At 40.8% G+C, this 18,295-nt stretch overlaps 1 protein-coding gene across 2 annotated transcripts in view; it reads right to left on the bottom strand.

Moving 5' to 3' along the window:
- LOC139320491 (uncharacterized) overlaps positions 1–18,295 on the bottom strand; it is a 177,414-nt gene that overhangs the window by 56,469 nt on the left and 102,650 nt on the right. For both annotated transcript variants that reach the window (XM_070948836.1, XM_070948837.1), the window contains exon 11: positions 7,188–7,239. In XM_070948836.1, coding sequence (XP_070804937.1) covers positions 7,188–7,239 — 52 coding nt within the window. The remainder of the gene's footprint in view (positions 1–7,187; positions 7,240–18,295) is intronic.

Genomic DNA, 18,295 nt, shown 5'->3' on the forward strand with positions numbered 1-18,295 from the left:
TGCCCATCTACATTCAGTTTCAGTAAGCTTTTTGGAAGTATAGGCACATGGCTGCAGGACCCTCTGCTCATTTTTCTGCAGGAGCACTACCCCCACTGTGACATCACAAGCATCTGCTTGAATAACAAAGGGGGCATTGGAATCTTGATGCTTCAGCACTTCCATGAACAGGCATTTGACTTTTTTGAATGCTGCTTGGCATTCCTCCCCCTTTGTCTTTAATAGGTTGGTGTTAGGAAGGGCAATCTGAGTGAATGATGGAATGAATTGGTGAAGTTCGTGAACCCGAGCAAGCTTTGTAGTTGCTTCTGGGTGCAGGGAGTGTCACTGCGTTTTTTTGTGTTTGCCAGCTGTGCTTGAATTCTAAGACTTATGGTAGATGCTGGGCACCTTATCTCTAAGCTACTGCGCATGTCCACATTCTTTCTTCATGTTCCTTCTTTCTTCTAATTTCTTTGTTCGCCTGCCAAGAGGTAAGGCAGAAACGCTGCCAAGATGTAATTAATAGCTAGTAAGATTGTTTTTACTTCTTTATAATAAAATGTGTTTCTTAGAATATATCCCGGCTTATTTTCTCTTAAAGTATGCTTCAAGGAAAAGCCACAATCCATCTCTAATTAAGTGCAATTACCCCAAAGGGGAACGGGATTAATTGCCACCCTGACACGGAGGAGCCCACTGCAAACATTGCCCACACCTTCTCAGGAGCCATTTCTATTCCTTCATGGGAAATGTGGTATCCAAGATAATTAAATTTGCTCTGGTGGAATTCATATTTGGAGAGATTGACATACAGTTGGGCTGCTTGGAAGTTTTTGAGCACTGCCCTGACCAATTTTACATGATTTGCCATAGTTTCAGTATAAATCAAAATATCATCAAGATTGACCAAACCTCTTTCTACAGATGCTCATGTAGTACTTCATTTATTGGCTACATAAACATAGCAGGGGCTCCTTGCAGTCTGAAAGGAAGGACTCGGAACTGGAAACATCCCAAAGGGCAATTAAAAGCCATTTTCTACTCATCGCCTTCCTTGATTCTAACCCGATAATATGCCTCTCATAAATCCAGCTTTGTGAAAATCCTCCCTTTGGCTAAATGAGCTAATATGTCCTTCATCAGGGGCAGCGGGTAGACATTTTTGACACAAACAGTGTTTAGCCTACAATAGTCAACGCATACATGAAGGGACCCATCCTTCTTTTCTCTGAATAGCACCGGAACAGCTACTGTCAGTCTGGCCAGCTGTATGAAGCCGCACTTCAGGTTTTTGTACATAAACACCTACAGCTCTTCTAGTGCTCTAGGGGTCTTCAAGGTTTAGGTTTAGGCAATTTAGCCCCTGACAGGATCTCTATAGAGCAGTCAGTTGACTGGTAGGATGGACATGCATCCGAGCCCTTTTCGCTAAAATCTTTCCACAGGTCCCAATATTCTTTGGGGATTCAGGGATCATCCTGGGGATGCTCTTTTGTTGCAGCTTCCACCTCCCTTCTTGGCTCTATTCATGGTGGCTTAGGGGTAAAGGAAGGACCTCATGTTTCTTTTGTGGCTTCTCTTCTTTGCTGGTCCACAGAATCTTTAACAACATCCTCCTCTAGTTTACATAGGGATTTCACTTCAGTAACCACGTCAAACCTAGCACAAAGGGTCTCGCTATGCCAGGCACCACGATAAAGTTCAAAGTCTCTGTGTGTGCCCACATTCTCATTTCTATTGGTTTGGTGATGAATGTTGCTGGCCCTTCCCTGCTACTGAACCATCCAGCTGGCAAAAAGCTATGGGCACTTTGAGCTGCTTGAATCTTAAGCCCAGCTCCTTGACTAGGGCAGGGTTGACCAAGCCTCTGGTGCAACCCAAGTCCAGGAGAGCTACCAGGTTCCCCTTGTGCCCTGAGGATGGGACCACCAGTTCTATGGTGATGGTTACTGAGATCACTGGGTAATTTTCCAAGGGGCTATCATCAGAGTCAGTATGACTCTCCATCAGCCCATCAATTGAGACAGTTGAAGTTCTTTCCCCATCCTTGGGGGATGGGGTGAATTCAACGACTTCCACTCCTTCCAAGTCCATCTCTCAGGTTCTTTGAGGTGGCTTTGCTGACTTCTTGGTGGGTTCCGGAGCACTTTTCTGAGTTGGGCATGTGGCTCGACATTCAGCAGCTTGGTGCCCCTCCTTTCCACACTTGAAACAGCCAGTAAAGTGCTGGTGTGGGCTCTGTTCACGGGCTGGTGGCTTCAGGGCTTCTTTTTTCTCTGGGAGGGATCTCCTCCACACACGGCCTGGCTGATTCCTTGAACAAGCCAGGTCTATTTCAGCATCCTCAGCCAAAGCGTACCAGGCATGGAGCATGTATTTTTGGGGTGAAGTACCATCAGTACGCTGATGACACCCAGCTGTACATCTCCACCCCAGACCACCCCAATGATGCCCTCGAGGTGATGTCCCGGTGCCTGGAGGCCGTACGGATCTGGATGGGGAGGAACAAACTCAGACTCAACCCATCCAAGACTGAGTGGCTGTGGTTTCCGTTGTCCCGATATAGTCAGTTGGCGCCATCTCTGACTATTGGGGGCGAGTCGTTGGCCCCCACAGATGGGGTTCGCAACCTGGGCATCCTCCTGGACTCACGGCTGTCTTTTGAAGAGCATATGACAGCTGTAGCCAGGAGGACTTTTTATCAGGTTCGCCTGATTCGCCAGTTGCATCCCTTTCTGGATCGGGACTCGTTACGCACGGTCACTCACGCCCTTGTCACCTCACGCCTGGATTATTGTAATGCTCTCTACATGGGGCTTCCCTTGAGAAGCACCCAAAGGCTCCAACTGGTCCAGAATGCGGCCGCGCGGGTGGTAATGGGAGCAATGTGGCGCTCTCATGTAACCCCCCTCCTGCGCGAGCTGCACTGGCTCCCAGTGGTCTTCCGGGTGCGCTTCAAGGTTTTGGTTACTATCTTTAGAGCGCTCCATGACTCAGGACCAGGGTACTTACGAGACCGCCTCCTGCCACCAATAGCCTCTCACCGACCAGTTCGCTCCCATAGAGAGGGACTCCTCAGGGTGCCGTCGGCCAAACAATGTCGACTGACGGCCCCCAGGGGGAAGCCTTTTCTGTGGGGGCACCTACCATCTGGAACGGGCTTCCCCCGGAGTTATGAAACATCCAAGACTTACGCATTTTCCACTGAGCCCTGAAAACATTTCTATTCCAACAAGCTGGTCTGGCCTAACTCTCCCTTTTTAATTGGCTTTTAAACTGTCTTTTAAATTGGGTTTTAAACCTCTTTAGATAAATTTGGATGTTTTTTAATCTTTGAGCCTAAATTACTTAATCTGTTTCTTAATAGTTTTTAACTTCTATATGTATTTGTATTTATTATGGCTGTTCACCGCCCTGAGTCCTTCGGGAGTAGGGCGGTATACAAATATGAAAAATAAATAAATAAATAAATAAATAAATAAATAAATAAATGTGTGGTCAAGGTGCCCCTGGAGATGCAAGTGTTGTAGACATCATCATTAAGCCCATCCTGGAAACACTCTATTAGCATGTCTTGCGGCCAATTGGTCAGTTGGCATGCCAGGTTACAAAATTCTTGAATGTAGGCAGCTATGGAGTGGTGGCCCTGATTTATAGTCCTGATTCTGGTTCTGGCTTTGTGGTCAGCCAGGAGATCCTGAAAATGCTTTTGCAGGGCCCCCATGAAGTGGTCAAATCTCCATAGTTCTGGGACATCGTCATTGTGGAGGGTGACAATTCACTTGGCTGTGGTCCCTTCCAACGCCATGGTTATGCACTTGCACCTATGCCCCCTCGGTGATTATGACTGGGCCATACTCCTGCATGTAGGCACAGACCTGGGCTAGGAAAAACCCCAATTGCTTAGGTTCTCTGTTATACTTCATCCCAAGAACTTATGGTCTGTGACCTTTCCTTCTCAGTAGTGCAGCCGAACCCGGGGCTGCTGGTTGGGCTGCTGGGGCGGCAGTAGATTGTGGAGCCTTGAGCTGTAGGTTGCAGTAGGTTGCAGCCCTTGAGCTGCTGGGGTGGATGTTGCTGCAACCACAGCAGTGGGCATGGCTGTGCCATCACCAATGGGGACTTGCAGCATATAGGCTGTGTCAAATTTTTCAACTTTCAATTTCCAAACATTAGGGGTGCTCAAAAGCTGTGACATGCCTTGGGGATTGTAAATGTATTTTGGTTACTTTAATATAATTTAGATGTGCTTGAAAGTAACTACGTAAATATAGTAACTTTTTAACATTTTTTTTTTATTTATTTGCAGCAGCTGAACAGTCAGAGGTGCCATCCGTGCTTCTTGAGCCTTGAAGTTGTCAAAAGCTTCCTACAGGTACTCAATGGTGCACTCCAGCATCTAGTCTTCCCAATTTGTTTCGCCCTGAGGTATGTCCTCCTCCATCTCCATGCAAGGTTCTTTCTAGTGGCTTCCCTGGCTCCCGCATGTGAATGTCATCCCGGACATCTCTCCAGTCTTCTTTCTTTCTTCCCCAGTGACCATTGAGGTATCAGCTGGTCACCGCAGGCTTCCATCTTGCCCAGCCACTTTGGGAGGTCTATTCCGCCATAGGATCTGGAAGATGTCGCATCTTCCAGATCCTATGGCTTCGTCTTCCTCCTGGTCGCTCTTGTGAGACAACATACTTGCAACAGCCCCCACGGTAATGGTGTCTCTCTGGATTGGCTGTTATTGCAGTTCTAGCCTAATGTTAATCCTGCCTGAGGTGGGTTCCTTAGGAAAGAAAGACCCTTGACTTCATTTGGCTGAAGTGATAGGTTCTTTTACTAAAGGATAGTGGCTGCAGCAAAGTCAGGCTAGAACTAAGTTTCCTGCATGAAAAAAGATACAAAATGTTTCCCTTCATCCCAGCTCTCTTCGTATAACCTGTTCGTCTTCAGTCAATGAAGATTCGTCTAGGTGGTTTGAGAACTCTGAGATGTGTGGGGTAAACCAGATTCTTTTTCAGGATGCATGGCCTTGAGTGCTGGCACAAATTGGTTTTGAGCTTCTGTTCTTCGTCAAGCTGTCAATCTCCCTCCCTATTTCCCATCATATACTCACACAGGTTTTATTGCCCATTTGTCTGCCCCCCATGCTCCTTTCCCTCCCCTAGTCTTTGATGACAGGATGCCAGTGAGGTGCCAGGCTGAATAGGGCAGACCTGATAATCTGATTTACACTCTTTTCTGTGAAAAATACGTTGATATAAACCTTCTGTAGTGAGCATTGGGTGATTAGATTAGAAAGGCTCGTGCTTAAAGAAAGCACATAAAGCAAATATTACTGTTGCTGCGCTTAAAAGCAAACCATATCAAGGTCTTAAATTATTAAATTATTGTAAAGAACAAAGCTATTCTGCAAATAAAAAATAGAATTTACATATTGTTATTCAAGTCCTTGGATATAAAATTTTATGCAACAGACTTCATTTTTATCAGATTGTGAAATATTTATTTCTATTCAAGAAAGCCAATGTATATATATAAAAATTGTGTTTGTGTCTGTGCGTATCAATTGGTTTTCTCTAATACAAAAAATAAATATTTCACAATATATATTATATAAATGCATATACATATGTATACGTATATATGTATGTATTCATACACCAAGGAAATGGTATAGTCCAGGGATGTCAAACTCAAGGCCTCTGGGCTGTATCCGCCCTGCAACGTGGTCAGATCCGGCCCACGTGGCTGTCCTGGAAATTGTAAGGGGCCGGTCCACATCACTTCAGCATGGCCCACGCCATCTCGGTGTGTGTGAAGGAGGCAGCAGGTACACGCGCACACAGGCCCAGTCCACCCCTCCTGGCGTGTGCACGTGTGCACAGGTGGTGGACCAGCATTGCCTCGTCCATAGCTCGCCAATTGGCCACCACCACCGCCACCTCCTCCTCGTGGATCAGGGGATGCAGCTGCTGCCGCTGCTGTCATAAACAGCCCACTCCCCCTCTCCAGCTACTGCCCCATGATTCTCATACCCCCCACCTGGCAGCGGAGTCCGCTCCAGCTTTAGCCTCGGGATTGCCTTCTCGCCACCCACTCCGCACTAGCCCTTCACCTGCGTGGCCGGCCAAAAGTTCCATGGTCCAGCCGCTGCCCTGCAATTCTTGCACTTCGCAGCCTGCTCCCTGGCGGCTACAGCACGTCCACCTGGCGTCTCCTCAAGCAGGGAGCTGCTGCCACTGCTGCACCTGGAGCAGGCTGGGAGAATGGAACTTTTCAGGTGAAGGGCTGGTGCAGAGCAGGCAGCGAGAAGGCAATCCCAAGGCTGTGGCTGGAGCAGCTTCTGCTGCCAGGCGGAGAGCAGGCTGGGGGACACGAAAATCACGGAGCAGCAGCTGGAGTGGCCTCCATTGCTGGGCAGGGAGCAGTCTGGGGAGCGCCAGAATTGTGTGGGGCAGTGGCTGGAGAATGGAACTTCCGGCCGGCCAGGTGAAGGGTTGGTGCAGTGGGGGTGGCAAGGAGGGGTGGCTGCTGGCCAAGGCTGTGGAACCTTTCAGATATGTGTGTGCATGGGGGGAGGTGTCCAGCAGCAGGGGCTCCGCAACTGGCCCTCCAGGAAGCTTCCACCTGGCCCATGCCATCCCAGCAGGCACACGTACGCACAGAAGTCAGCCAGATTGGCGGGGGCAGTTCCTGCGTGAGCATGAACCCCGACTCCCACGTACTCATGTGCCCACAAACTCCTCCCCCCTCTCCCCTCAGAGGAGAGATAGAACCCTGATCCAGCCCATGGAAAAATCGAGTTTGACACCCCTAGTGTAGTCTCTACCACTTCCAAATGAATATAGGGTGGGGGGAGTTCAAAGTAAGAATGCACATGTTATTAAGTTTCATATTAAAATGTAACAAATTATGCAGTTTACATTGTTGCAAGATAGAATATTGACTGCACCAATTTTCTGCATCTCCTATTGGTCAAATTGATATTCTCAGGTTGATCATCATTTCCAGTTCCTGCTTCTCTATTTCCACAATCTTCTCTGCTCTTTCTATCTATGGAAATGGAGGAAATACTATGCAAGTTCTAAGGAACAGGTAATTTGGCAACTTAGGTTTTCCTCCTTCAATGATATTTCCCAAATATTCTATTTTTTAAGCTTCATATATTAGACTTGCCATTATTTCTAGAATTAATGCTAAATAGCAGCTCTTACCTTGATATACTTCTTTGGATAAAAGAAGAAAAATGGTTTCAGAACAGGAGATCTGAAAAAAAAAGGTGCAAATTAAAAATAGATGTGAACAGAAATACATTTCAGATGGCTTTCATACAGTCCTTGTAACTCCTTAAGCCTGATTATAGTGTTTGGGGTAACCATTTAAATATTGACAACATAACATAATTATTGATGTTGCCCCCCTCCCAAATGCTGTCCTTTAGAAAATTACTAAAATGGAATTGCTTTAGAAAGCTTTTTGGTTATTGCTAGTACCTTAATTGAATGTAATTATATATTACAGATAATCCTTGCTTTATGAACTTTAACCTTGTCCCCAAGGTGCTCTTTCAAAAGTTAACTGGACTTTCTTGGTTTTTTCTGTGAAAACATTTTGCTTCTCATCCAAGTTCTTCTTCAGTTCAGAGAACTGAATGACCTGGATGAATGAGAATTTCCACAGACAAACAACCTTAATCTTGCTGATGTTTTGAAGAGGGTTGAATTAAAAGTAATTTAAGCAACTCCCCTCCATAACTTTAAATAGCTTTTTGTTCCCTTTAAAAGGGAACATTTGCTACATAGCCTGCTACATAGGTCTGCTACTAAACAAAACTTACTAAAGTTGTCCTCAGAGTATGTCACAGTTTTTCACTTCAACCAGGTCCTTACATTACTTTCCACTTCTTCATTTGAATCAAATAGTGAGATCGAACTCCACAATTCCTTATTGGATGACTTGTGAGATGTGAGACCTAGGATAGTCATATTGCAGCAGAATGTCCATCTTGTGTTTCCAAGCTCTGCTTAGCAATTTTTTGGAGATACAATGTAGCATTCTTAGTTGTTATGGTACAAGGTTCAAAGAAAGCCCTGTGAATGTTATTTGTATCTCAACAGTAACTATGTTTTCTTGCTGAAGCCTAGATTTTAATTTTTTTTTCTGTAGATGAAACTTTGTGATTGATTGTCCATAGACTTGTACTTCATTTCTAAGTTATGTGTTTCGTCTTACGAAGATATTCCTCAGATTCATTCTCTTGGTGTGATATTTTCTGGCAATTTTCATCTTTTGGAGGTTTCATCTTTCAAGAAACCCTTAATCAGGTTATCAACCCTTCTCAATTGAAACTCTTTTCCTTTTTTTTTTTTTTAAATAAACAAACATACATATACAGACGTAGACATTTAAACAAACTATACATTAACTAACTATACAGAGAGGTCAAGTCTTACCACTTGAACTTTAAAAATAGAGCTACTTCGGTAATTATATATCATATATCTATGTATATTTATCTTTCATCATGTATCGATGTTTATACAACGATATTTCATTTTATTTCCTTATTTTTGTATCATTGGGTGGTATTCCCTTATTTCGTGTTCTTTTTATCTAACCAGTTGTACCATTTCTGCCAAATTAAGTAATAGTCTGAGTCTTCTTTTCCTTGTATCTCTTTGGTAAGTTTGTCCATTTCCGCACATTCCATTGTTTTTTGTATTATTTTTTCCTCTGATGGCGTGTCCTCTAGTTTCCACATTTGTGCGAAAGTGATTCTAGCTGCGGTCAGGATATGTATTATCAAGTATTGTGTCTCTTTTTTATAATCCTTTGTCAGTATTCCTAATAGATATGTTTCCGGTCTGAGGGGCACTTTTTGGGTGATGATTTCTTCCAGCTGATTTTGAGTTGTTTTCCAAAATTTTTTGGCCTTTGGGCATGACCACCACATATGGTAGTAGGTCTCCTTCTGTGTTTTACACTTCCAACAATTCTGATTCGCATTGGGGAACATCCTTGCTAGACGTGCGGGGGGGAGATGCCACCTATAAAACATCTTGTATGTATTTTCTTTGTAGGGCATGGACATTGTCAGCTTAATATTTACTTTCCACATTTTCTCCCAATTTTCTAGGTTAATATTATATCCAAAATTTTTAGCCCAAATAATCATATTTTCCTTCACCACTTCTTCTTCCAATTTGTATTTTAATAGATAATTATATATTTTAGTTATTAATTTATTGTCTGATTACATTATAATTTTATCTAATTCATTTCTTTCTTTTTGGATTCCAAATTTTTTCATGTCGATTTTATATCTTGATTTTATCTGTAAATACGGCCACCAATCAATGTCCGTGCCCTGCTGTCTCAATTCTTCTCTTGTTTTCATTTCTCCCTCTGTGTTCAACAATTCGTCATAGGTTTTCATCTTTTCTATATCCATTGTGTTCGGATAAATTTGGGCCTCCATGGTTGATAGCCATCTTGGGATTTTATCGTAGTGTTTTCTCCTTATTTCGGTCCAAATTTTTGCCAGTGCTCCTCTGATATAGTGTCTCCTGAAGTGCTAATGTTGCCTGGGTTTTTCCTCCCATAAGAATGCGTGCCAGCCTTTCGACAGGTCAAATCCTTCTAATGCTAGCGTTCGTTTATCTTCGAGTGTCATCCAATCTTTGATCCAAGTTAAAGCTGTTGCAATGTAGTAAGTTTGCCAATCTGGGAGTCCCAGGCCACCCTTTTCTCTAGTGTCCTGTAAGTGCTTCAGTTTAATCCTGGCTCTTTTCCCTTGCCATATATACTTTAATGTCATTTTATCAAGATCTTTGAAATATGATTTCCCTGGATTTATCGGTATTGTTCTAAATAGGTATAATAATTTCGGTAAAATTGTCATTTTGATTGAAGCAATTTTGCCTAATAGCGATAGTCTCAATTTACTCCATGCCTCTAAGTCCTTTTGGATTTGTTTGGCCAATTTATTATAATTGTCTTCTTTAAGAGATGATACCTTATTAGTGAGCCAAATTCCTAGGTATTTTATTTTTGTTGTTGTTTGTATTCCTAGCGTCTCTTCCAATTCTTTCTCCTGGGTTTTTGTCAAATTTTTAGTTAGTAGTTTTGTTTTTTGTCTATTAATTTTCAATCCTGCCACTTCACCATATTGTTCTGTCTTCCTTAGTAAATTCAATCCTGATTGTTTTGGTCTTTCTAAAATAAATACTACATCATCCGCGAATGCTTGTAGTTTATACTCCTGGTTTTTTGTTCTTAATCCTTTTATTTCATTGTCATTCCTAATTTCGTTCAACAGTGGTTCCAATGCTAATATATATAATATAGGAGAGAGGGGACATCCTTGTCTCACCCCCTTGGATATTTTAAATTGGTCTGTTGTCTCTCCGTTTATCCATATCTTTGCGGTTTGGTCGGAGTATATTGTTTTGATCATATTTAGGAATTTATCACCGGTTCCCATTTTTTCTAATTGTAATGTTAAGTATCCCCAATTAAGGTTGTCGAACGCCTTCTGTGCGTCAAGGAAAAGTAAGGCCATTTTTTCATCCGATTTTTGCTCATAGTATTCCAGGATATTGATTATTGTTCTTGTGTTCTTATTGATTTGCCTATTTGGAATGAATCCATTTTGATCTGGATGGATATAATCCACAATAATTTTCTTCATTCTCTGGGCCATAATTGATGTAAATAATTTGTAGTCTGCGTTTAGAAGTGATATGGGTCTGTAGTTTTTAGTTTGGGTGAGATCTGAGTCTTCTTTAGGTATCAATGTAATAATTGTCTCTATCCATGATTTGGGAGTTTTGGCTTCTAGAATTGCTTCATTCAGGACTTGTAATAAAATATCATCTATTGGCTGGTGCTCAATTTTGTAAAATTCCGCCAGGATGCCATCTGGACCTGGTGTTTTATTATTGTTCTGCTTTTTCTTTGCTTCAATTAATTTTGACATCGATATTGGTCTGTTCAAGAGTTCTTTTTGAGTTTCCTTTATTTCTTGAATGTTGGTTTTATTTATATACTCTTTAACTTTTTCCAATTGGATTTCTTCTTGTGCATATAGTTCCTGATAGAAGTTTCTTACGATTCGCTTTTTTTCCTCATTCGTATGCTGCAATTGCCCTTGTTCGTCTTGTAGTTGATGTATTAGTCTTTTGTCCTTTTCTTTCTTTAACTTATAGGCCAACCAACGTCCTGTTTTATTTGCGAATTCGAATTGGTTTTGTTTTGCCATTTTGATTTTTCTTGCTATTTCTGTTGTTGTTATTAAGTTTATTTCATGTTTAATAAGGTTTATTTTTTCCTTGGTCTCTTTCCTGTCAGGTCTGTTCTGTAATTCTACTTCCTGTTTTGCAAGTTCAATCAATAAATTGTTTCTTCTTTGCTGTTTCTCTCTATTTTTCTTCGCCTTGAATGAAATTGTTAGTCCTCTTATATATGCTTTTGTGGTATCCCATAGGACTTGCAATGATGTTTGTTCCCTCTTGTTGATTTGGAAGAATATCTCCATCTCCTTCTTTATCATCTCTATGTATTCTTTATCTTTGATGATCTCTCTGTCCATCATCCATCTTCCTCTTTTTTGCTGGCCTTTCCAGACTATTGTTATAGGACTATGGTCTGCCCATACATTCGGTGTAATTTCGATTTCTTTTATGTTTTCTCTTAGTTCTGCCGTCATCCAGGCCATGTCTAGCCTGGACCAGGACTGGTGGGGATTTGACTAATATGTATATTGTTTTTTAGTTTTATTCAATTCTCTCCAGGCATCTTTCAGTTGTAACTCTTGAATCATATCCTTAAAAGTGTCGGGTAGTGTCTTTTTCCTAGATTTATTTTTTTTATTACTTTGGTAGTCATAATCCATATCCATGATTGCATTATAGTCCCCTATTATGCATATATGTTCGTAGTCTAATTCTTTAATTTTATTGTGTATTTTTTTAAAGTATTCTTTTTGGTTCCCGTTCGGAGCATATATTGATATCAATAGCATATTTCGGGCCTCCATCTTAATGTCTATCATTAGTATCCTGCCATCTCCATCTGTGTACATTTGTTTTGCCTGAATATGGCTTTTAATGTATATTACAATGCCTCTTTTTTTTTGATCTGATAGTGAGGTGAATAATGTTCCAAGTCTTCTATTTTCTAGTAATTGTTGATGTTGTTTTTTGATATGTACTTCTTGTAAATTGATAATGTCTATGTCTAATTTTTGTAGTTTTTTGAAAGTATGTGTTCTTTTGGTTGGTAGATTAAGGCCGTTTATATTGATTGAAATTAATTTCAATTCTCGTCCCATTTCCCTTAGTTTTTCTTTGTTAGTCTAAGTCTACTTGTGTTTCTTGTTACCATTTGTGTTTTCCCCCTAGCCCCTTCTCTCTCCATCTTCTCCCTTTCCCTAGACTCCTTCTCTTCCTTTTCTTTTTTTGTTTCCCCCGTGGAGTGTTCCTGGTTTGTATTTTCCGAATCACGTCTAGTTTCCTGTTCTTCTTCTATTATAAAGTGAGTGTCAAGAAATTCTTGTGCCTTCTCTATCGTGTCGATTTTATATTTTTTGTCGTCCCAAGATATTAGAATTCCCTCTGGCACCAGCCAGCGGAACATTATTTTATGTTGATTCAGTAGGGTTGTCAAGAAATTGTAGTTTTTTCTGTATTCTCTTATTCTTCTTGGAACTTGTTTTAGGGTTATTATTTCTTTTCCTTTATAACAAGGTTTTCCCTCTCTCATTAATGTGTAGATCTCTTCTTTTACAGTTTTACGTGCGAATCTAACATGTATTTCTTTAGGTAGTTTGTTCCTACGAGCGTAGTTCGTATGAACTCTATAAATTTCATCAATTTCCCTACTAATATCGTTTTTTTCCTTCTGGGTAGCCTCTACTAATATATCTGTCATCAGGTCCCTTAGATCTTCTCCTTTTGTTTCTGCAATATTTTGAAACCGTAAAAAGAATGATGCCTTTTCTAATTCTAGATGGGTAATTGACTCTTCGAGTTCTCTATTTAACTCCATTTGGTTTTGTTCGATGTTATCCATCTTTTTCTCAGTTAAGACCATTTTAGCTTCCATGTTTTGAATTCGTTCTTCGTTTTTAACTATGTTTTGTTGTATTCTCTCAATCTTGTCATCCATTTTTTTTATATTATCATTTATTTGTCCTACTTCTGATTTCAGTTCCTCGTGGTTCTTTTTTGTTTCTTCATGGTTATTCGCTATTGTTTCTTGGGTCTTGTTCATCCCCTCCTGAATCATGGCTAGTATAGACTGTATATTCTGTATGTTGTGTGCAGTGGCCGCTTTTTCTTTGTCTGTAGTTTTTTATTTATTTTATTTTTTATTTTTCAATTTATATACCGCCCTTCTCCCTGAGGACTCAGGGCGGTGCACAGCCAGAATTAAAAAAATGAAATACAAATATTAAAAACAATTAAAATCTATATAAATTTGGCCCAAAATTTAAAAACCACAAACCAATTAAACATTTAAAAATTTTTAAAAATTTCTTCCTAAGCCAGCCCGGCTTGCTGGAAAAAGTGGGTTTTAAGGGCACGGCGGAAGGCACTGAGGTCTTGGATTCTCCTTATCTCTGGGGGCAGCTGATTCCAGAGGGTAGGTGCCCCCACAGAGAAGGCTCTCCCCCTGGGGGTCACCAGCCTACATTGTTTGGCTGATGGCACCCCGAGGAGGCCCTCTCTGTGGGAGCGCACAGGTCGATGGGAGGTCGTCGGTAGCAGCAGGCGGTCTCAAAGATAGCTAGGCCCTATGCCATGGAGCACTTTAAAGGTGATAACCAACACCTTGAAGCGCACCCGGAAGACCACCGGGAGCCAGTGCAGCTCGCGCAGGAGTGGTGTTACATGGGAGCGCCATGCTGCTCCCATCACTACCCGAGCTGCTGCGTTCTGGACCAGCTGGAGCCTCCGGGTGCCCCTCAAGGGGAGCCCCATGTAGAGAGCATTGCAGTAGTCAAGGCGAGAGGTGACGAGGGCGTGAGTGACTGTGCACAGGGAATCCCAATCAAGAAAGGGCCGCACCTGGCGAATCAGGCGAACCTGATAAAAGGTCCCCCTGGTTACAGCCGTCAGATGTTCCTCCAAGGACAGCTGCATATCCAGGAGGACTCCCAGATTGCGAGCCCTTTCTGTGGGGGCCAAGGACTCGCCCCCAATAGTCAGTGATGGAGTCAACTGACTATATCGGGATGCCGGGAGCCACAGCCACTCAGTCTTGGAAGGGTTGAGCTTGAGCCTGTTCCTCCCCATCCAGTTAGCATCGTGTCTATGGTTTTTTGTTGTGCAGGTGAAGATTGTGTAGGTGTTGGGTTTGTTGTTAATTTTTTCCCTGTTTTAGTTATTGTTATTGAGGATGTTGCCATCATTGTTTTTTGTGTTATTTTTTCCCAAATTTTCATACACTGATTTGGTTGGGGGTTGATGAAATATCGTTATATAAGGATCAGGTTAATTAATTCAGAGGGGTTAGGGGGAAAATACAGTGTTTTAACAATTCATTCTTCTATTCTTATTCCTATACAATATAATATAATTAATATTTAAATACCAAGCTATATTAATGATAAATCACGTTTATATTCTTACTTTTCTGGTTTCACAGTACTTAAATTCACTTTAACACTAAGCAATTTCTATATAACCTTTATGTAATAAATCAATGGGATTTAAGATTCTCTATAAATCATCTAAGATATTCTATTAAGTTATATCGCAATTACCAGTATATGCTGCTTGTATTAATTATCACAGTTATTATTCCTTAATAATATCTATAACAGTCTCTTTGCAATGTCTATGTTAATATCTAACTTTCTAATCAATACACAATATAATTCCCCTTAATCAATATATTACTGTAAAATCTATATACTTATTTCAATGGGGTGGGAAACCATAAAACAATAAAAGGAAAGATAATATTAAATCAGTTCTTTGGTATATATTATAATAACTTCAAGTTTTAATATTAGTATTCTTTAAGCAGAGTTAAGTAAGTTTTAAGTTTGGATTTTATAAAGTAAATGAAATAACTATATTTTAATAATTTAATATTTAAAGTTCTCCACTATATCACTTTCAGACCAATTAGGATTACTTCCTTCTCCTTTTTTCTTCGTTCTTCAGTTCGCCTTCTTTTCACCCAGCTTTCACAGTTCTATTGCAATAGCTTCTATTAAATCCGTGAGTCAATTGTTCCGATTTTCCTGTGTAGCAAGTTATATCTCCTTTACCAACAGTGTCAATGTATCTAATCTCTCATTACAAATCTCGTGTCTGTGGTTTGAGTTTGTTGTTGCCGCTGGATACAAAATAAAAGTTTCCTTCTCCGAATCTTCAATCTGCCATTCGCTACTGTTCAGCTGATTTCCTTCCGCCCACAACAGTCTTAAATAGTCTCAGTTCTTTAAGTTTCACTTTCTACAGTCACTCTCTTATTTAATCTTTTTTTCCTCTGTTAAATCAAGATGTATTATTGTAAAATTGTAATCCACCGCTTACTTGTAATCCTTTTTTTTCTGTCGCTCGTTCCTTTCGCCAGTCAAATCTGCGTTGTCACTGTGGATACTAAGCTTCGCTCCGATCACTGTCTCTCGCCGCTTGCCTGACGATCTTTTTGGAGTCCTATTCGCGCCAATGTCTTTAAATCCTTATGGTTATACCTTCGTATTTCGATTAACTTAGTCCTTACCGATGTTTCTCTTTATAATCTTCGCTTCCACACTTGTCGGTTGACAGCGCTCCGGCCAGCCAAGATGGCTGGTTTTTTCCCGGCTGGAGTTAGGGGGTTTTTCTCTGAACCTTCAGGGTGATTGCTGTCACACCGAGGTCCTAGAGAATCCTCCTTTTTCTATCGACCTCTCCGTGGTCGATAGTGCCAAAAATGGCTTCCAATCAAGAAATTTGGAACTTCGGGGACGGAGCCTCGTTCCCCTCGTTCCTTACACGCTGACGTCACCGCCGGAAGTCCGAAACTCTTTTCCTTTTTAACCTTATTTTTATTTTTAATTATATAAAATACAAAGAAGAGAAAAAAAAAGATAGGAAATTAAGGAAAGGAAAGGGAGCGGGAAAAAGGGGGTGTGAGATACAAGGGGAAAGAGAAAAAAGAAAGGGGCATTGACTTCCAACTTTTCTTAGCACCGTACAAGATGAATGCACTCCAACCTCAGCTTTTTGCTTTTACACATTAATATATAACTAGCCATTCCTATAACATCAAATCTTTCTAATCAACAAAACCAAAGTCAAAGTTTCATTTTTTTTTCTTCACAAGCACAAATTTCAGAAATGATCTCCAAATGAAAACAAATTTACCTCTTTGAATAAAATAATCAATTTAACCATTCCTGCTGTGAGGATCGCCTCTCCTTCTAATTTAAGAAAGTGAGAACTCTTGAAACATGGTTGTTCAAAAGGATTTCTTTTATTAAGCAGAAGTGACAGCCATTCATTTAAAGCAAGATCTGAATAGCCTTAGGCAAAGCAGTAGGATTAAAGTGGTAGAGACCCCTCCCTTTAAGTCAGAATGCAGATTTTAACCAACAGATAACTGTGAAGATGTTTTCTTTACTACTACTCTGAGAACCCGAACAAACAAGCATTCCCACCATTATCCTTTAAAGTGAAACAACCCATATGGCTATCATAAAAATTCCTGCAGGTAAAGGGGATCTCAGGGCTCTTTGGCGCCAGGATATAGGTTGTAAAATATTTGTTGACACAGGCAATGCTAGTAAATTGAATCCAAGTGTCCCCCCTCCTCCGATTGAATGGCAGTATCACTTTTAGGGATCTGACATGCTACCCCCCTTAGAAAACGAAAGGGTCCACCTGAAAAAAAACAAATATACACAAGATTTCATGATAGTATATTAACAAGGTTTGTTAGGGTATTCGGAGTGAAATTTTCTCAGTAAGATTGGAACCCTAACGTGGTGTTTAGCGACCCATTCATTGTAATTTAATTTAATTTAATTTAATTTAATTATTTAATTTAATTTAATTTAATTTAATTTAATTTAATTTAATTTAATTTAATTTAATTAATTAATTTAATTTAATTTAATATTTAAATTTATATACTGCCCTTCTCCCGAAGGGCTCAGGGCGGTGAACAGCCAGAAGTAAAAAAACATCAAATACAAAATATAAAAACAATTTAAAAATGAATTAAACAATTTGGCCCGACAGTTAAAATTCCCCATTAAAAATCCAAATTAAAATATACAATTGGTTCACTTCCGGTTTGCTTCCTGTCGCCGAAAGATGGTCCCGTTTTTGGACCGCCAGCCCCGCTGCCTGTTAGAGCCGCTTTGATCAAGAGAAGCGGCTCGGAAGTTCCCGAATCCTGAAGGATTAGTGGAAGAGAGTGGGTGAGAAGCAGGTTGAGCCCCTGTGAGCCCCCAGATAGCTATCATTTGCTTCTGGGGAGGAAACAGGTGCGGCTCCCTTTCAGCTCGCTGAGACTCCGGACAGCGTGGGATGAGTCTACACAGCATAGAACAAGGCGGCAGGAGCAACCTTTCTATTGAAAATAAAACAAATTCAAACAACCAGGGTGGAATAACAACTTGAACCTCGAAACTGCAAGTATTACTAGCCCTGTGATTAATTTTGAAACAGAAGAGTGAATGAGTGAAAGTCTCTTGAAAATGGCGCCCGGCTTCAGCGTTAACGAGCTGAAAGCGAGAGTGGATTAGCAAAGTTATTTCAACTAGCTACAAAGTTGCACTGTCTGTAACAAGTGGAGGAAAAGAAAATCTTTTTTTTTTAAAAAAAACAAGCCTGATTTTGCTTCAATTTCACCCTTAATTTGACTAAACCTGGGGGAATTTTTTAGAGGACTTTGTGGTGGAGGAAAGGGAAAAAGGATTTCCTTTTTTGGAAAAGCTAGCCTACGTGGCAGGATGGCTTCTAAGCAGACTAAACAGGAAGGAAAGGCGGCAGGGGGGGGATCCCCCACAAATAAATCTGAACAGCAGCCTCCCAGCCAGCAGAGCCAGAAAAAAGAGATTGATCTTGAAAATTTAAAGGATTTCATTGCTCAGGCTTTGATGAGGCAAGATGAAAATTTGGATGAGAAGTTTAAAAAGTCACAACAGGAAATTAAGCAGGAGATTAAAGAAATTAAAGAGGTGGTGCAAGAAAAATATGACAAGGTGACCAAAAAATTAATGACAGTGGTGACTGGATTGTCAGAAGCAATTATTAAAACTGATTCTAAGGTGGAAGAATTTAGATCAGAAATGGATGTCAAAATGAAAGAGACTGAC

The sequence above is a fragment of the Pituophis catenifer genome, unplaced genomic scaffold, assembly GCF_029215685.1.
Source record: "Pituophis catenifer annectens isolate HBS135680 unplaced genomic scaffold, rPitCat1.0.hap2 SCAF_8, whole genome shotgun sequence".
Classification (NCBI taxonomy): domain Eukaryota; kingdom Metazoa; phylum Chordata; class Lepidosauria; order Squamata; family Colubridae; genus Pituophis; species Pituophis catenifer.